Source organism: Rana temporaria, chromosome 3 (assembly GCF_905171775.1).
Source record: "Rana temporaria chromosome 3, aRanTem1.1, whole genome shotgun sequence".
Classification (NCBI taxonomy): domain Eukaryota; kingdom Metazoa; phylum Chordata; class Amphibia; order Anura; family Ranidae; genus Rana; species Rana temporaria.
The window spans coordinates 426773848-426794486 of NC_053491.1; the positions used below are offsets into that span (position 1 = coordinate 426773848).

General features: G+C 43.5%; 1 protein-coding gene across 1 annotated transcript in view; it reads left to right on the top strand.

Annotated features, from left to right (window-relative positions):
- The first annotated feature begins 665 nt into the window (after positions 1-665).
- Positions 666-20639, top strand: part of STXBP2 (syntaxin binding protein 2) — a 32341-nt gene continuing 12367 nt past the window's right edge. Inside the window, exons 1-2 of the mRNA XM_040346261.1 lie at positions 666-900; positions 20311-20360. Coding sequence (XP_040202195.1) covers positions 864-900; positions 20311-20360 — 87 coding nt within the window. The 5' untranslated portion in view covers positions 666-863. The remainder of the gene's footprint in view (positions 901-20310; positions 20361-20639) is intronic.

Genomic DNA, 20639 nt, shown 5'->3' on the forward strand with positions numbered 1-20639 from the left:
TTTCTAGCAAAAAAACGTGTTTTTAACTTGTAAACACCGAGTCTGAAAAACAGGCTCGGTCCTTAAGTGGTAAAAGAATCAGGAAATACTCAGACCAGCCCGTCTGGCACCAACAACCATGCCACATTCAAAATCATTTAAATCCACTTTCTTCCCCATTCTGATGCTCGGTTTGAACTTCAGCAAGTCGTCTTCACCACGTCTAGATGCCTAAATCTGCATTGAGTTGTTGCCATGTGATTGGCCGATTAGCAGTTTGTTACCAAGCAGTTGATCAGGTGTACCTAATAAAGTGTATACATATAGGGCATCGTGCTCCATTGTTTCCAGGGTGGGGGGTCTTCCTATTCTCACGTATAGTAAAGCAGAAATATGCGCGATCATCTGTCATCTTCCCCACACGCTTCCTCCTAGGGAACCAATCATTTGTATTTCCCGCTGGTTACATCAGTAAAATCCAGCCAATAGCGTCGCTCAACGTTCCTGCGCCCACCCTAGGTCCAAATCTTTGCCACCAACTTCCCTTCCGCAACGCCCATAGCAACCAATACGGCCCATCTTGACAGCAATATTCAACGCCCGTTCGCCAAACTCCTCCCCCCATCCTACAGTTCAGCCAATCGAGCAGGCTTTCCAGTCGCCCGACCACGCCTCAAACCACCTGTAACGGTCTGTAGCAAATGGCTGGCGTCATTGGTTCGCCCGGGCCGCCTCCCAACAACCGGGGGCCCGCCCCTTAACAACGGGCTTCCTGCTCCTCCCGTGATGTCACGAGCTCCCGTGACGTCAGCACGCGGAAGTGGCCGGAGTTTTTCGGGGGACCGGAGTTGCAAGCGGTGGTGGAGGCGGTTGAATAAGACGACATGGCGCCGACTGGGCTGAAGGCGGTGGTCGGGGAGAGTAAGTGCCTTGGTGTGGTGGGTGTAGGTCCTGGCACGGAGCCTGTCAGGGTGTAGTGCCAGTTTATTGTGCGGCAAGTGACGTCAGAGGTGGAAACAGGAAGTGGCATTTCCTCTGGAGAATGGCTTGGTTGGGGACATTGGCATGGCAGGGGGGTGCTTGTACCTCTGCAGTGCAGGTACCCCTCCTCCCTTCTCCCAGGAAGGCCGACGTTCCATCTACTGTGACATCTGAACACAGAAACGCTCTGATTGGCATAGATGTGCCTATGGGGGAGATTTACTAATCCTGGTACACACAGGACCTGATGGAGCTGTGCATAGTAACCAATCAGCTTCTAGGCTTTTATTCCCAAAGCTTAACCACTTGCTTACTGGGCACATATACCCCCCTCCTGCCCAGGTGAAATTTCAGCTTCCGGCAATGCGTCGCTTTAAATGACAATTGCGCGGTCGTGCGACGTGGCTCCCAAACAAAATTGACGTCCTTTTTTCCCCACAAGTAGAGCTTTCTTTTGGTGGTCTTTGATCGCCTGTGCGGTTTTTATTTTTTGTGCTATAAACAAAAAAGAGCGACAATTTTGAAAAAAATACAATATTTTTTACTTGTTGCTATAATAAATAGCCCAATTAAAAAAAAAAACACATTTTTTTCCTCAGTTTAGGCCGATGCGTATTCTTCTACATATTTTTGGTAAAAAAACAAAAAACATCGCAATAAGCGACTGGTTTGTGCAAAAGTTATAGCACCTGACTGGGGGGGAGGTGACTGATCTATGTCCCTATGTACAAGAGACACAGATCGGTCTCCTCTCCAGAGACAGGACGCTGTCTCTGTGTAAAACGGCAATGAGAGATGATCTCATATGTTTACATATGAGATCATCTCTCATTGGCCGCACAGATCGCATCGCAAACGGTCACTCTGATTGGCCGTTCGCGGCGATCTGTAATTGGCTGTGTCCAAGGGACATGGCCAACACAGAGTTTCCCCGCTGCGCACTCTGGAGTGCGCGCGGGGAACGCGCAAAGGGGCGGACGTCAACTTGGATTTTGGGATCCGCGCTGTAGCCGTCATTTGACTATAGCGCTGATCCCAAGCGGTTAATTGAGCAAACTGAAGTTAGAAGCTGATTGGTTACTGTGCAATGCAGAGCTGCACCAGATTCTGTGTACACCAGTTATAGTAAATCTCCCCCTGTGTCTCTATGATGATTGAGGCGTCTTCAACACCTTTCCGCCACATAAAATAACGCGTTCCAGGCCCCTCCTCTGTGTTGTTGTTTTTTTTGTGCTATGGATTGTTGTACTGTGCTATGGATTGTTGTACTGTGCTATGGATTGTTGTATTATCGTCTCGCCTAGGAAAGGCTGATTTACACTTATTATTGGGGGGGGGGGGGGGGGGGTTATAAAACACTGCAGTTGAGCACCCAGTGTGAGCAAATGCGCGCCCCCCCCCCCCCCCCCCCCCTGTTGTGAGCAAAAGCATAGCTATGAACGTGTCTCATAGGAAACCATGTTGCCCAGGACTACATGTCCCATGAGGCATTGCTCCCCACACATTCAGAAGTTCTCAGGCACTTACTGACATGTATAGTTGGTGTACTGAGCTGTATGTGTGCTGCACTGTGTTTCCTGATATGTAAACAAACAATGCATTCTGTAGGCAGGGCAACTAATCAGCTGACCGATTTAATTGATTATGAAAATAGTTGACAACCATTTTTATAATCGATTAGTTGTCGATTTAATTGATTTATTATTTTTTTCGCCCCTACCTATATTTATCACATAGTTTGTAGACTCTAACTTTGGTTGCAAACATACGCTTATTGGGATTTTTTTTTTTTTTACCAAAAGTATGTATTTGAATTGGCCTCATATTGATGAAAAATCAATTTATTATTATTATAATAATAATAATAATAATAATAATATGTTTTAAAGCAGAAAGTAAAAAATATATTTATTTTTTATTATTATTATTAGGTATGTTTTAAAGCAGAAAGTTAAATATATATATTTTTTTATATTTTTTTGTATTTTTATTATTATTATGTTTTAAAGCAGAAAGTAAAAAAAAAATATATATATATATATATATATATATATATATATATATATATATATATATATATATATATATATATATATAATAAAAAAATATATATATATATTTTTTTACTTTCTGCTATAAAACATACCCAATAATATATATATATATATATATATATATATATATATATATATATATATATATATATATATATATATATATATATATATATTATTGGGTATGTTTTATAGCAGAAAGTAAAAAAAAAAATATTTATATATATATATATATATATATATATATATATATATATATATATATATATATATATATATATATATATATATATATATATATATATATATATATATATATATATATATATATATACATACACAGTATAATTATATATAATTTTTTTTTTTTTTTAAATGTCGGTCTTCTTTTGTTTATAGCACAAAAAATAAAAAGCGCAGGGCTGATCAAATACCACCAAAAGAAAGCTCCTTTTGTGGGGATTTTTTTTTTCATTTCGTTAAATCGTCGCACCACCGTGCAATTTTCAGTTAAAGAGACGCAGTGCCGTATTGCAAAAAATGCTCTCATCATGAAGGGGGTAAAACCTTCCAGGGGTCAAGTGGGCAAATAGCATTTTTTGTGTTTGTTGATCACAGGTGTCAAACCCTCCAGACCATTTCATGTGGTCCTCGCACCTCTCCTGCAGCTGCCGGAGAGCTCCTCTGGTCATCCTCCAGACCCCTACTTTATGCTTTCAAGCAATGCATCCAGCTTCTTCCCAGCAGCAGCATAAGGAAAGGGGGGTGCACTGTGATGTAAGGGAGAGTGGGGGACTCAACTTCTGATGGTGGGGTGGCTCTTATTTTAAGGGGGGCAATCATAATGCTGATGCGGCCCACGATAAAATTGAGTTTGACACCCCCAATCGAGGTGAATGACTTGCACTATGCGCCCTTGTAACCTGGAATATGCACGTCGCATATCCCAGAAGGCATTGTTTCTCCATTCAGTAAAAGTGGAGGGGGTGGGCCTAGCGGCGCGTCATTGGTAGGCTGGCTGGTGAGCTTATAAATGCTGACGCCTACCAATGACGGCACAACAAAACATGGCCGCCTGGGACAGAAGAGAACAAAATAAAAATGGCCCATGTGGCTGTTAAGGAATATATTTAAAGAATATGTAAAATCAACATTTTATTTTCCTGATCTGTACTTGTATGAAGAAGTATCCTGTTCTCTTTGGATTGCTTCCTTTTGTGTGAAATCCCTGCCAGCCCCTCTGCTTACCTATTAAAAACTGACCACACTAGGTATGGGAGCTCAGCGTGGTCAGTTCTCCAGCAACATACTGGTCAGCAAGTTAAGCTGAATGGATGAGAGAGCTGACTGAAAACATATGTTTTCTCCATTTTGCTGCTGCTTTGCTATCTGACCGGAGTGCCTGAACCACAAAACTGTCTGAATATATTTGTATCTCAACCGTGTCATTAAAGCCGTACCCCAGAAAAAAAAGATGAGCCCGTGCTGTCTGGTCCCCTGTGGTGTCGCATGCTGATGTCACTCCGCCTAGAGGACCTGTCACTGGACAGCTATTAAAGTGTCCAGGTTCACAACACAGGTTCCAGGGCGTTTGTGATGCATTCTGGTGCACCCCCCACCCCCACTTTTTTTATTATTATTCTTCACCCTCCATGGGACATGTGCCTTTTTATTTAATTTTTATTTTATGCATTTTGCCACATTCCAGTACAGTTCCGCGCAGAAAATATGCTGCACGTTCTACTGTGAAGTATGACATTGGAACCCATATAACCAACTGTCCTTGTGTTTTCGATGCAAAAAGAAAACGCACTGGACTTGCATCTGGTGGGAACTGGCCTTTAAAAATGAAAATGTTGCTGTAATACTCCTACTCCATCCAGAGCTGTCCTGCACAGAATGTACTCTTCACTAGTAGATGTCCCCAGTCTTCTGGGTAGACTGATGGCTGGTGTCCTCCGACCCCCATCCTGTGAGCCCAGGCTGTCATGGACACACCCCATGTTGCTGCAACCAGAGATTGTGAAGGAGGAGAGCTATCGCCCCCTGGAGGCTCCTTGCTGTATGTCACATACTGAAATCCAGATGTTTAAAACTGTTACGTTGGAAGTTTAGCAGAGAGAAGACATTGCAGAGCGCAGGTTCCTTAGGAACTGGAAGTTCATGCTTGATGACCCTGGGAGTTACTGTATGGATTCAGACTGCAATGAATGAGTAATTTAGATTACAATAAATTGAGTAGATCTCTTTTAAAAGGGTTGTAAAGGTTCGTCTTTTATTTTTTAAATAGGTTTCTTTTAAGCTAGTGCATTGTTGGTTCACTTACCTTTTCCTTCCATTTCCCTTCTAAATGTTTTTTTTCTTTGTTCGAGGGAAGTGAGAAATTCAGTCAAATAAAACAAAGAAAAAAAACATTTAGAAGGGAAATTGAAGGAAAAGTTTAGTGAACCAACAATGCACTAGCTTAAAGGAACCTATTTAAAAAATAAAAAAACAAACCTTTACAACCCCTTTAAGCCTGGTTCACACCTATGCATTTTTCAGTGCGTTTTCAGTTTTTCAGAAACGCACTACAGTCTAGGGATGCAGCTAATATATATCGGCAGGCCGAAAATGGGGTTTAAAAAAAAAAAAAAGCGCTGATCAAGGCATGCTGCGTCCCATCGACTTCAAGGCAAAATCGCGTCCCATCGACTTCAAGGCAAAATCGCGTCCCATTGACTTCAAGGCAAATTCGGCAGCCGCATTAACCATTTTGCCTTCTGGGCACTTAAACCCCCTTCCTACCCAGGCCAATTTTCAGCTTTCAGAGCTGTCGCACTTTGAATGACAATTGCGCGGTCATGCAACACTGTACCCAAATGACATTTTTATCATATATTTTTTCCCACACAAATAGAGCTTTCTTTTAGTGGTATTTAATCACTATTGGGGTTTTTATTTTTTGCTAAACAAACCAAAAAGACGGGAAATTTTGAAAAAAAAATCGGCTTCATAAAATTTTGCAAATAGGATTTTTTTCTCCTTTGTTGAGGCTGCACTGATGTGCACACAATGCCAGCGTGGGGAGAAAAAATAGACTCTGTATACATCACGCGATCAGCTGTCATTACTCCGATCTGTAATCAGCCGAGTCTCCCTGCAGGGGGCGCACAGGCCGCTCGAGCACAGGAGGATGTCTATTGATGCCCTGCCGGCAATTTAGGTGCTGTAGCCATCTTTCGGCTATAGTGTGGACGGGAAGAGGTTAATTTAAATTTTGGTTTTGGTTTTTGGCCAAGTGCATCCTGAATTTTCAGTTTCAACACCAGTCCATTTACCGTGGTTTCCTGTGGGTCACGTTCACATATGTGTGTCTTCCACCAGTGTGTGGTGTTTTGTGTTTTTTTTTTTTTTTTTTTTTTTTTCTGCAGCAGTTTGTGTTTTTGGTCCCATAGACTTCAAAGGCATAAACACAGTGCTTGCGTTTTTGATGCGCTTTTGCTGGTTTCTCCAGCTAGACAACGTGCCTCCAAAAAAATGCATAAAAAAATGGAAAACGCATCAACTACAACCTGCATAGGTGTGAACCAGGCCTTGGCATAGCTACAGTGGTTGCTGGAGAGCATTTTTTGTTGCCTGACATTTGCTGGCCCTTTGTACCGGATCCCCATAGGCTGGGACGTCAGTTTATCAGTCTGCTTGTATTCCAGGCTGAGTACAGGAAGGGGCGGAAGTATGAAGTATGAGCAGAGCTTTCCTATCGCAATCTGCTCTGTGTAGTATGCAATCCTACAAGTTCTTTTTGTATAATTATATGATGCGTAATAAAACTCCTCTTGCCTATTTTGGGCAGCTGCATCAGAATAATAAACACCGGATTTGTTTTACTGACACTGTTATGTAATGTTATGGGGTCTGATAATAGTCAGGGGTGGTTCACATAAAATGTGATTCTAGTCACTGTACCAGGCTGAGACATTGGGATTTATTTTTTTTAAAGGCAAATCCACTCTGCACTGCAAGCACACCTGAAAGTGCACTTGGAAGATCACTGTAGATTAGAGCTGCACGATTAATCGGGGAGAGAATCGCGATCTCGATTCTCCCCGCAGGATGACCCGCGATTTTCGAGTGCAGCCATAAATTATTCTCACCTGTCCCATGTGCATGTGTCCCGGAAGTCGCTCACATTCCTAATCACCACCATCCTCCAATCCGCAGCAGGAACGTCATCGTCTGCCGCCCACTGCCGCATGGCATGCCGGGATATGTAGTCCCGCCTCTGTTGTTAGTGAAGGGGGAGGTCTTCTTGTAGAACTAACAATCCCAGGATTCCTAGCGGGCCTGGTTCCAGACGCGGAGCAGAGAATGCTGACCGGAGATGAGGGCAGGTGCTGGGGGAGCCCGACCGGAGCTTTACCGCTGGAGAAGGCAGAAGACTGGGGGGCAGCAAGGTGAGGGCCAGCGGAGGGGTTCCGTGTAACCCGGAGCCTGAGAGGGAGAACCATTGTACTACCTGGGGGCCTGAGCGAGAGTATACATATATGGATAGGGGTGTCAACGTGGGTAATGGTGACAACGTGGGCAAGAACGGGGTTTACCACCGCTTTAAATAAAAAAAAGAATTGTGAGAGAATCGTGATCTTCATTTTATGCAAAAGAATTGCGATTATCATTTTTCCCAGAATCGTGCAGCTCTATTGTAGATCTGAGGGGAAGCTCTGCTGATTTTATTATCCAATCATGTGCAAGCTAAAATTATATATATTTTTTTCCTTGCATGTCCCCCCTCGAATCTACAGCGACTTGTAGTGCAAAGTGGCTTTGCCTTTCGTAAATAACCCCCATTGTGCGTTCCACATCTTCTGCGTCTACAGTGAGGGAAATAGTATTTGATCCCCTGCTGATTTTGTAGGTTTGCCCACTGACAAAGAAATGATCAGTCTATAATTTTAATGGTAGGTTTATTTTAAGGAGATTGTAAACCTCCATTTTCAAGTTGTACCTATAGGTAAGCCTATAATAAGGCTTATCTAATAGGTACTGTAAGTATTTCCGAAACATGTGCCGTATTTACTTTGTACTGCGCGGACAACGTCATCGGCACATGCGCTGCAAAGAAACGGCCCTCTGTGCCATTTCTTCACTAGTGAGCGGCGTGACTGTTGCCTCCAGCATGCGACTCCGGCCATTCACAGAGCCGGAGTCCACGAACCCTGAAGGAAAAGGGGCGAACATGGATGCGGGGACAGCGCAGGCTTCATTGCAGGTTAGTGTCACATAATGTGCTAGTATGTGATGCATACTACCACATTATGCTTTTACGTTGCAGGGAACACAAAAAAAAAGTAAAACCGATCATCAGGGTTTACTTCCTCTTTGATTCCTTTGCAAAACATGGCTTGGTACTTGGTAGTTGGCCACCAGGTTTGCACACATCTCAGGGGAAATCTTGTCCCACTCCTCTGCAGATCCTCTCCAAGTCCTTAAAGTGGAAGTCCATGCAAAATCTAAAATCCCTGCATCTATAGACACCAGGGATCTAACACTAACCTCTCTATCCCTGTAAAGAAAAAACAAGTATACATACCTTTTTGGAAGCCGATCTGACCCGTTCCAACCGGATCCCATGCTGAGCTGAGCTTCTCTGTGTAGGGGGGTGCAGAGCAGATGGAGGACAACGCAAGCCCCATAGTAACTCTATGGGTGACGTCACTTCCCATTCATTCCACAGCCGTTGTCGTCCGTGTCCTCTCCAGAGCTTCCGGCGCTGGAGATCGGGTTGGAACGGGTCTGATCGGCTTCCAAAAAGGTATGTATAATCATTTGTTCTTTACAGGGATAGAGAGGTTAGTGCTGGATCCCTGGTGTCTATAGATGCAGCGATTTTAGATTTTGCATGGACTTCCACTTTAAGGTTTTCGAGGCTGACGTTTGGTAACTCGAACCTTCAGCTCCCTCCACATATTTCCTATGGGATTAAGGTCTGGAGACTGGCTTGGCCACTCGACCTTAATGTGCTTCTTCTTGAGCCACTCCTTTGTTTCCTTGGCCATGTTTTGTGAAGGGGAATCGGGTGTTTTTCTTTTTAAATCGAAGCAGTACTTACCGTTTTAGAGATTGATCTTCTCCGCCGCTTCCGGGTATGGTCTTCAGGACTGGGCGTTCCTATTTGATTGACAGGCTTCCGACGGTCGCATACAGCGCTTTACGATTTTCCGAAAGTAGTCGAACGTCGGTGCGCAGGCGCCGTATAGAGCCGCCTCGACGTTCGGCTTCTTTTGGCTACTCGTGACGCGATGTATGCGACCGTCGGAAGACTGTCAATCAAATAGGAATGCCCAGTGCCGAAGACCATACCCGGAAGCGGCGGAGAAGATGCATCTCTAAAACGGTAAGTACTGCTTCAATTTAAAAAAAACACCCGATTCCCCTTCACAAAACGAGCCTCAATCTAATGTTAAAAATTGTTTTTCGGGTGAACTCCCGCTTTAAAGTGGAGGTTCACCGTAAAACAATTATCTAACATTACATCCAGCATACTAATGACATGTACAGTATGCAGGTATTTTTTTATTTTTTTCGCCGTACATACCGTTATATTGTTATTTTCCCCCTGGGTTCGGGGTCCTGATTCCTGCGGGACTGGGCGTTCCTAACCCTGGGTTAGATGATTGACGTCTGGTGAAAAACTTCCCAAGGCGCGTCACCAGTTTTCCGTAAATAGCCGACCTGCAAGTCGGCGCTATACGGCGCCTGCGCCCGCCGTGTAGAGCTGACTGCGCAGGCGCCATATAGAGTCGACTGGCAGGTGGGCTATTTACGGAAAACTGGTGACGCGCCTTGTGCGCCATGGGAAGTTTTTCACCAGACGTCAATCATCTAACCCAGGGATAGGAACGCCCAGTCCCGCGTGAATCAGAACCCGGAAGCCGGGGGGGGGGGGGAATAACAATATAACGGTATGTACGGCGAAAAAAAAAAAAATACCTGCATACTGTACATGTCGTTAGTATGCTGGATGTAATGTTAGATAATTGTTTTAGGGTGTACCTCCACTTTAAGGATAAAGAACCATTTTAAAAGTGAGAGGAAGGGGCAGTGAAAAAGATGAAGCGCTGCTGTGACTTGTTCAGTTGTGCATGTTTTTTTTTTTTTTTTTTCAGCTACTGAGCTCTGTACTCGGGTCTCAACCATAGACGGGACAACATGGGGGAAAGCAGCTTAGAACTCCACCTACTGCCTAAAAAATAAGAACCAAAATATTCATGTGCGATTAAAAAAAATGATTTTTTTCTTGGCTGTGATAGAATATGTACAGGTGTAGTCTCTCTTTGATTATGTTGGTTTCCATTGATGTGTACAGGGGAATGGTCAGTTGAGGGACAGGATCGCTTCAGGTAAACAGTTCTTCTGTCGCTTATCTTAGGAAAATAGTAACAGGTTTCCTAACATATCAGTTGTTTCCCTTAACAGGAGTCAGCTGACAGCTGAAACCCATAGACATGAGATCATCCTCCCAGACCAATGAGATGTGGTCACCGTGTTTCTGTTTATGTACACAGAGAGCGATTTCCTAGATGTAATGTGTGTTTATCCAAATTAGTGAGGCCACTCCTGTATGCATGTGTGAAGTATGCGGATCTGGAGCTGTTCTACCTGTCTGTGTACATACTCCGTCACTTGTACCATGTGTATTTACAGTGTAGGCTGGCAGTCATGCTGCACCCATTATTGGGCTTGGAGGACAGCAGTGGGCACTAAATCTTGGCAGCCAATCAGTCTTCAGTCAGTGACGTAATGAAAGCTCATTGCTGAATGGTTTCTGTATTCTTTTTTATGTATTTATATATTTTTTATTTTATTTTTGAAAAATTTAGGACTGAAAAACAAAAGAATTATAGTAATTAAAGTGGGAGTAAACTGCCATCTCTGACTTGTACCTAGGAGTAATCCTTATTATAGGCTTACTTCTAGGTACTTTAAATGTCTCTAAACTTGCACCGTTTAGGAGATATTTACTGTATATGCAGCTGATGACATCATTGGCGCATGCACTCTGAAGTAATGGCCACCCGTTCCTTTTGAGTTCCGTGCTGTAAACGGCTGCTCCTCTGCCCATGCGCAGGAGTGACGTTATTGCGGCTCCGGCCAGTCACACAGCCGGATTGCGCCGACTCGAAGGAAGACCCGGGGAAGATGGATGCAGCCTCCAGGGGAAAAAATGAAATACAGAACATACAGTTATGGCAAAAAAGGGACAGAGAGAAAATGGATTAAAACAATTAAATATGCGCGATATGGAAAAGAGAGACCGAGAGGGATAGACCAAGTTAAAGGGGTTGTAAAGGTTTGTTTTTTATTTTCTAAATAGGTTCCTTTAACCACTTAAGGACCGGACCAATATGCTGCTAAATGACCCAAGGGGTTTTTACAATTCGGCACTGCGTCGTTTTAACAGACAATTGCGCGGTCGTGCGACGTGGCTCCCAAACAAAATTTGCGTCCTTTTCTTCCCACAAATAGAGCTGTATTTTGGTGGTATTTGATTGCCTCTGCGATTTTTATTTTTTGCGCTATATACAAAAATAGAGCGACATTTTTGAAAAAAAATCACTATTTTTTTTACTTTTTGTTATATGAAAAATCAAATAAACTAAATTTTAGTCAAACATTTAGGCCAAAATTTATTTAGCCACATGTCTTTAGTAAAAAGAAATCGCAATAAAAAAATAAATGGCTACCTAGCGCGAACAGCGACACTAATACAGCGATCAGAAAAATGATCGCTTGGTGACACTGGCAATAGGGAGTGAAAGGGTTAACTAGGGCGGTGATCAAGGGGTTAAAACTTTATTAGGGGGGGTAAGGGGGCTACCCTGGACCTAACACTAACTGCCTGTCACACTGACACTAAATGCAGTGATCAGTACATATATGATCACTGCATTCAGTGACACTGTGACAGGGGGGTGGGGGGGTGATCGCAAGGGGTTAATGTGCCTGTGTGTACTGGTGTCAGTGTAGTGTTGTGCAGACTTACTGTGTGATGTGATCTCTCCTCAGCGGCGGTTGAAAATACCACCGAGAGGAGAGATCACATCACTTCCTCCTCCTGTGTTTACACAGGCAGAGGAAGTGACACACGGGGGAGCGCGCGGATTGGCTGAGAGCGATCCGGAGGGGGCGGACAAAAACGAACAGCCGCCCCCTCATCCCGGATCGCTCGGACAGCCACGGGAACCGCCGCATGTACCGGGGGGGGTCCCGATCGGACCCCCGACCCACGTCTAGGCAGGCACGTACAGGAAACCTGAGCGAAAATACAATCAGGCTTGCTATGGGGGCACTCAGAAGAGGCGGAGCCGAGATCACTGGCCGGGGACCCCAGAAGAGGATGTTCATGGCCTCCCTGTGCAAAACCATTACACAGAGCTTTAACACTTTAACTGTATAACTTTAAGCCCTGGTTCAAATGTGGCTTTAAAATCGATCTTTAAAAGCTGCATGTCGAAGAAACTTGCCTGACATCTGTGCGACTTAATGCATTAGTGCAGGAAGCTACTTTTACAAATGGGCGTGGCACAGCAAAGTCGGCATCTCACCAATCTGAACAGTTCCATTGCCGTCAACCGGGTCCGACTTGTTTGCATGACAAGTCACACCGGTGTGAACGGGTGCTTAACATCCTTCTTCTTTTGAAGAACATGGAATTAATTTAGCTGATTTTAAACTAAAGAATCGACCAGTGGAAGAGGTATTGGAAGAACAGGCAGTGCGAATAAAAGGTAGATAAAAGAAGCACAGTGTGATATATATTTATTTTCGTATTGCAGGACAAGCAGCAAACTAGTGCAAATGTGACCATGATGGGAGTTTGCTCTGTGCCAACTATTCCCGGGTAATTAAATGGTGCCATGTCCTCCAGGGTGTGGGAGATGTGGCACTAGTGCCACATTTTCACTCTGCCTGGGTCCTACCAGTGCCGACAATGGCATCCTGTGATACAGTATATAGAGGAGCACTCTTGCAAATAGTATAAGGCTCCATTCACAGTTGAGATTTGTCATGCAACTTTGGACACACAATCGCATGACAAGTCGCAGCCCATGTATTTCAATGGAAGCCGTTCAAATCTACTTAAAGTAGGTTCCTGCACTACTTTGATGCGACTTTTGTGCAACTACGTGCAATAGACAATATTATCAATGCAACAGTTGTGCGACAGTAAAAGCCAAAGTGGCATCCAAGTTGCACCCATCCAAAGTTGCATCCAAGTTGCAATGTAAATTGCACTCCTTTTGGAGTTGCACAAGTGTGAATGGAGCTTGTACCCTCTCCACTGCCATCAAGCATGAGATTATGGTCACTGAAGTGACAACAATTAGAATGAGCGCAGTATACAGGAAAAGTTGGCTGCTGTGTACTTTGGTCCGCTTGCTTTGAGATTCGGCTGAGAATTGTGAATACAATGGTGGGAGGCGGCGCACCATACCCTGGGATAGACCGCGTCGCTGCAGGTGCTCTGAGAGCCATTTCTCAGTCTGAACACCATAAAGGGCCGAGGACAATGATCACTGCTAGTCTCACTGAAGCTTCTCTTTGTAGAAGTGACTGATAATGGAGTATTTGTGTCCTGGACAATAAGCGTTTCATAACAGCGAGTTGGTGCAACAAGTGCGAATACAATACAAACCAAGCCTAGTTCTGCTGAGTAATGACCGTTGTACCAGCTCTGCATTTAGGAGCTTCATTAAAGCTGCTTCTAAACACGGGAATATATTCATTATGTGTACATTGTATGTAGATCAGACTGCCAGAACAATGTCAGTATTCAGTGCTCATCAAGCTTTTTATAGCCATACTCAATCTCTACTTAAAGGGTATGTAAAGAATTTTTTTTTTTTTTTTAATAACAAACATGTTATACTTACCTCCACTGTGCAGCTTGTTTTGCACAGAGTGTCCCTGAACCTGGTCTTCTGGGGTCCTTCGGCGGCTGACTCGGCTCCCCCTCGCAAGAACTCATCACCTTAATGCGAGCGAGCGAGTTCTTGCGGGCGCGCTCCTGTGATACAGCCGGCGGCCATAGCCACTCACTGTATCACTCGGCCCCGCCCCCCGGAGCTCCACGTCATTGGATGTGATTGACAGCAGCGCCCTCCAATGGCTGCACTGCTTTCAATCAACCAATGAATGAGCCGAGAAACCTGGCCGAGAAGCAAGCGTGCTCACGGCGCGGGACTTTCGAGGGGTCAGGTAAGTAAACGGGGACTCCTGGGGCCGCTAATCCGCAGATGTTTTTTCACCTTAATGCATAGAATGCGTTAAGGTGAATTTTTTTTACCTTTAAAACCCCTTTAATGTACATGTAAAACCCTACCCTGTGTATGGCAAAAAAAATGCATTTTTTAAACTCTATTTTATCCTTTGTTGTATCTCGGTGCTGCTGATCCTTCAGTCACGCTCTGTCTTCCCAGGAATAGTTTCATGGTGTTTCTCGGGGCGAACTTCCTGATAATGACCACAATGCACCATTCCTGCATAGTGTGGGTGGAAGAAGCCCCTTGTAGTCTCCAACAGAAGTTCATAGGACAGGGTGAGCATGCAAGAGCATACCCCGGAGGCATTAACACAGTGTTGTCACTCTACTAAGGAAGTGCCTGAAAAAGGACCTTCATGGCAGGATCACAAGGTATTACGGTAATGAAGGCTGAAGATTTAAAGATGGGGCCCCAGGTAGAGCTGCACAATTAATTGTTAAGAGAAGTAAAGGATTTTTTTCCATATTCATACTCTAGGTGGATGCAGCATCTGTCCCCCGGCGCCTCTAACACTGAGAACCAAGCGATCAAACACTGCCGATCACTCGGTTTTCAGAGTTCCATGAGCAGAGAGCTGCTGACTGTCAGCCACAGCTCTCTGCTCTTCTCCCTCCCTGCTCACTGGAGCGCTGAGCTGTGGAGGGGGGCAGAGCGGCCAGCTCAGACTCACGGCTCCGTGGTGCCTGGATTGACATTGGTGACATCACGCTCTCTGCTGAAAAAAGATTACAGGAGTGCAAAACAAATTGCTCTCCTGTGATCCATAGGTGAATTACAGCCAAAGGAGCTTTGGCTATACTTCTCCTTTTTAAAGAATCGAGATCGCGATTCCACCGCCTCCCGATCTTAATACAGCATTTCCTCGATTCATTGCAGAGCCGTTCTCTGCTCACAGTTGACAGCTGTCAACCCCCCCAAAAACAGGCAGCCTGCCAAGTTTATCACAACATCCCTTAGGGATAAAGAGAAACAATGTATCTCTGGTGCTTTTAGATCAAAGGGTTGAACTTTCGTCCGTTTTATCACCTAAAGACTAAACCTTTTATGACACTTACAAGTTAAAAATCAATGTTTTTTTTGCTAGAAAATTACTTGGACCCCTTTTACACTGGAGTGTATTGCAGGTGCTATAGCGTTAAAAATAGTGCCTGCAATCTGCCCTTTTAAACAGCTGTCACATTTACCCCAGTGTGAAAGCCTGATGGCTTTCACACCGGAGCGTTGCGCTAGCAGGACGGTTAAAAAAGTCCTGCTAGCAGCATCTTTTGAGCGGTGAAGGAGCGGTGTGTTTACCACTCCTTCACCGCTGCTGCCCATTAAAATCAATAGGACAGCGTGGCTATACTGCTGGAAAGGCGCTGCTGCAGGCAGTTTCTAACCCTTTCTCGGCCGCCGCAAATCCGCCCATAGCGTTGGCGGTAAAAAATAGCAGAGTTTTACCGCCGACATTATTAGCGGCTCAGTGTGAAAGGGGTCTTAGAACCCTCGAATAAAAAAAATTATAGTGTGTATATATAATGTTTAGCAGAGGCCCTAGAGAATAAAATGGTGGTCATTGCAATATTTTATGTTGCACTGCGTTTGCGCAGCGGTCTTTCAAACGCAATCTCTTGGAAAAAAATACACTTTAATTAAATAAAAAAAAAATAAACAGTAAAGTTGGCCCAATTAAATTTTTTTTGTAAAAAGATGATTTTTATTCTAAGCAAAAAAGAAATCGTGATTCTCATTTTATCCAGAATCGTGCAGCTCTAGCCCCAGGTATGGTTTTTATTAGGGTTGTCCCCATACCACTTTTTTGAGACCGAGTACAAGTACCGATACTTTTTTCAAGTACTCGCCGATACCGATACTTTTTTTTTATTTTATTTATTTTTTGTTAATGTCGTGTGACAGTGGCAATATTTTTTTTTTTTTTTTTTTTTTTTTACAGTTCTTTTCTTTCTTTTTTCTTTTCTTTTCTTCTTTTCTTTTCTTTTTTTCTTTCTTCCTTCCTTTTTTCGGGGAGGTGGATTGTCACTGTGTGTGTGTGTGTGTGTTTGTTTTTTTTATCAGCCCTGTTGGGCGGTCTTTGGTGAGATATCAGGGGTCTTAACAGACCTCTGACATCTCCATTTTGAGACAGAGAAAGGGACTAAGGACACAGATTCCCCAGTCCTTCTCTGCAGCCTCAGCTAAAATGAATGGAGAGAAGCTCCTCTTCATAAACTGAAGCATCGTAAACGCAGGTTACAATGCTCAGTTATGTGAATGGACAGTCGGTGATCACTGACTCTGTACATTCGGAAAAGGTAGGAGCCGGATTTAGCTCTCCATCCTGACAGATTGAGGGGCTGGAGGAGGACATTGAGGGGGGAGGACAGCACGGAGGGGGACTGCACAGGGATAGTCAGAGGTGATTGGTGCGGCTTTGGGGGGAGTTACAAGAACCGATCACCGCTGTATAACTTTAACCAAAACCGCTAAAAAGGGGGCAGATCAGTGCCTGCAACTCCCCTGCCGCACCGATCACCCTGACTGCCCAGGTATCGGGTGAAGCATCGGAGCATTTCCCCAAATACTCGGGGAAATGCTCGGTATCGGGACATCCCTGGTTTTTATTGTATAGTTTACATTGGTCCAGCTTGGATCACTGTAAGAATACATATCTCATACCTGTGGAATCGGATAATCACTGTAGTAACAGGCGCTACAAGAATAATCATTACTGTTATCCATGTCCTGTGACGAGTGGCTGCTCTTCTACATAGTGAATGCAGGGGGTTGCCTGTCTGACATGGCCGCCATCCACAGAATGCAGTGTGCGTGCGCATTTTTTTTTTATTTTTTTAATACAAGGCTTTCTCCAATTAGAGGATTTGGAAAGGCATTTTTTAAAAAAGTATGCATGCTATTTACCTGCAAAAGCCTTCCTTGTGTAGACATCCAGAAGCCATAAAACTGCTGTTATCTTAGATGTGATGTCAGCAGACTCACAGCTGCCCTCTGTGATTCTCTGTATTTATTATTCTACATCCCAGTAGCTACATAAAAGGTTATATAAGGTGGTAAATTTGAGGGGCGGAGGAGCTGGGCCAGCACAGCATAATGATAATTGGACACTCCTTGAAGAGGAGAGGGTTGTGATGTGCAAGGAGGGAGGGGGCTGTGCTAGGCAATTGATTCTTCTGGAATTTCGATATGCTTGGAGAATACAAAGTCATGACTTTCAATGCACAGCCTCACTTCCCCAATAGAGCTGGACTTCTTTCTCCATTTACAGATCTACAGTGTAGAAATGTATCCAATCTCAAACCACCCTAATTGTTTAAACCATACACGCTTTCAGAACATTGTATACTACCCCACAGCCTTTTGTCATCAACTGTTGCACGTCAACTGTCAGTTCTGGGGCCAGAGGCTTATCTGTCCAGCGATAATCTATCACAGGATTTCCTACTAGTGTAACACACCCAGTGGCCTCACAGCTTCAGGCTTCCTCTTTTTTTGTTTGCTTCAGATATACTGTAGATATTACGTTTCCTAGTGTTTTATGTAGACAACAAATGAACCCCTCTCTGCAGAGTAGTGGAGCGCTGGTTGGGAGCTGCACTTACCGGCATCTTACTACAGCTCACTGCTGTGTAATAAAGCTGCTCACTCTGTGTTAAAAAAAAATTAACTATTTAAATCCAAGAACTAAAATATATTTTAGCACCCATTAGTCCTTAGATGTGGTGGCTGCATTCGTTTTATTTTATTTATTATTATTATTTATTTATTTATTTTTCCTTTTTTTTTTTTTTTTTTTTCACCTGGTGTTCCTGCCACACACTTCCTGTCCTAAGGTGACAACAGTCAGACTCGGGCTTGCCTCGCTAGATCCACAGGCATGGTTTACTTACCTTGTCCCTGGATCCAGCGATGCCACCGCGCTGTGTGAGCGAGCGGGACCTCGCTCGATTCACACAGCGTCCTCCTGTGCCACCGATCTCCGTTCACTGCGACGTTACGACGCACGGGAGCGGAGAACGGCGCCAAATTCAAAAAAGTAAACAAACACATTACATACAGTATATTGTAATCTTATAGATTACAGTACTGTATGTAAAAAATACACACCCCCCTTGTCCCTAGTGGTCTGCCCAGTGTCCTACATGTACTTTTATATAATAAAAACTGTTCTTTCTGCCTGGAAACTGGAGATTGTCCATAGCAACCAAAAGTGTCCCTTTATGTCAAAAGTGGTTTTAGAGCAGCTAGAAAACAGCGATAATAAATTATAATCACTTGCAGAATTGTGCGATAGCGATTTGTGGGGAAATACATCACAAAAAAAAACAATGACAGCGACAATTCTGCAACTGAGCAAATTTCAGTGATTTTGAGTTGATTACATTATTGAATAATTTTTATTATAATTATATTATTATTTGTTATAATTATTTATTATATTATAATTTATAATTTTGTTTTAAAAAAAAAAATCATACCCGGGATCCCTACAATACTCTTGTTTGGTCAGATTTAAGTGAGTTATTCCTAAGAATTACAGGCCTACAGTATAAAACGCCAAATTTCCTTGCAAATAATGGTACCGCTTTCAGCACCTAAAATCTGAAATAATCATACCGCCAGGGAGGTTAACAATGTAACTGATAAAGTTGGGTATACACTAGTAGAATTTCCTGCTATGTTTTTTTCTATTCTTCTTTGTTTTCAATTTCTCTTTATTAGTTTATACAAAATGTTTACAGTTATACAAGGGGAAATCCACAGTTGTCACCAAAGCAGGTGTCCCCAGTGGAATATCCCCCCCCCCCCCAACTGTAAAATGTAGAATTTCCCATCACTTTCTGTCCCAGTGCCAAATGTCACCAGGTGTTTAGAGAGGGTAAGTCTCCCCAATTGCATCAGACAGAATTAAAATCAAGGAACAGGGGTGCTAGCTAACCTTTCCTCAAATTTAAAAACCAAAAAAATACTTTGCTTGTAGATACTTTGTTAAAGTGGATGTAAACCCACTCTCATCCTTTCTAAACTCCTACCATAGTGCTGATCTATAAGGATATATATGCCTCCTGCATGTATCCTTACCTGTCAAATGTCTCCCCTCTGTCTGTACTAAGAACTGAAAAACTGCAGATTCTGTGGGTGGATCTGTTGTCTGGAGCTTGGTGGGTGGTGCCGTGATGTCAGTAGACTCCCCGCCCACCTCGACACTCCCCTTGTCAACATGCATTTTGTTCTATGTATTCCTTACACCAAATTCTGCTACGATCACTAACATCCAGTCAAAACCCAGAAAAGTAACCACATGACTTCAGAAAAGGAGTGGGGGTGGGAATTAAAAAATGTCTGTCTCCAGGCAAGTGCATGAGATATGTAAATAACCTGTCATTCACAGCAAGGGGGAAGAACGGACCAAAGTTTTCTCCTGTTTGTCCGTTTATCTCACTGAATAAAGAAAAGAGAATTGCTCAGAGCTGGATTAACTCTTTGTGGCAAGACTGGGCACAGATGATAGAAAATCGTATACTCTACATTGTGACCCAGCAAAAAAAATAAAAAATTTAGGGTTTACATCCACTTTAAAGTTATGCTGGACCAAGTGCGGCAACCCACGTTTCCCTTCAGTGCGGCAACCCACGTTTCCCTTCAGTGCGGCAACCCACGTTTCCCTTCAGTGCGGCAACCCACGTTTCCCTTCAGTGCGGCAACCCACGTTTCCCTTCAGTGCGGCAACCCACGTTTCCCTTCAGTGCGGCAACCCACGTTTCCCTTCAGTGCGGCAACCCACGTTTCCCTTCAGTGCGGCAACCCACATTTCCCATCAGTGTTTCATGCAGCTTAGGCAGCCTGTGCCTGCTTTAGCCTGGTCGCTTCTTGTTGTGGTTCTTTGCATCAGGACCACCAATATGTGATTTTTTATGACCCATTTTTATATCCGTCAGGTGTACATCAATTATAACTAACTCTGGATTTTTTTTATTTTTTTCCTGCTTTTTCAGAGATCCTGAACGGGGTAATCTGCAGCATCAAAAAGGATGGTGAGTGGAAGGTAAGTGATCGACTTCATTACTATCACTAATGTTCTCACAAAACCTCATTACTTTTGCTTTCATTTTCTGTCTTTTTATTGTTTGTGTTTTGTTATTTCCCTTTTTGTGACATTATTTTGTTGTATGTCCCAAGGAAAGTCATGTTACCCTGACTTTGGAGATTTGTCACACTGTTGCAATTTACATTTCCCTACACTGGATGATTTTGGTGCCACATGCCATTTGAGCTTTATGTGAATTCTAGGATAAATTGCACTTATTTTATCCATGTATCCAGC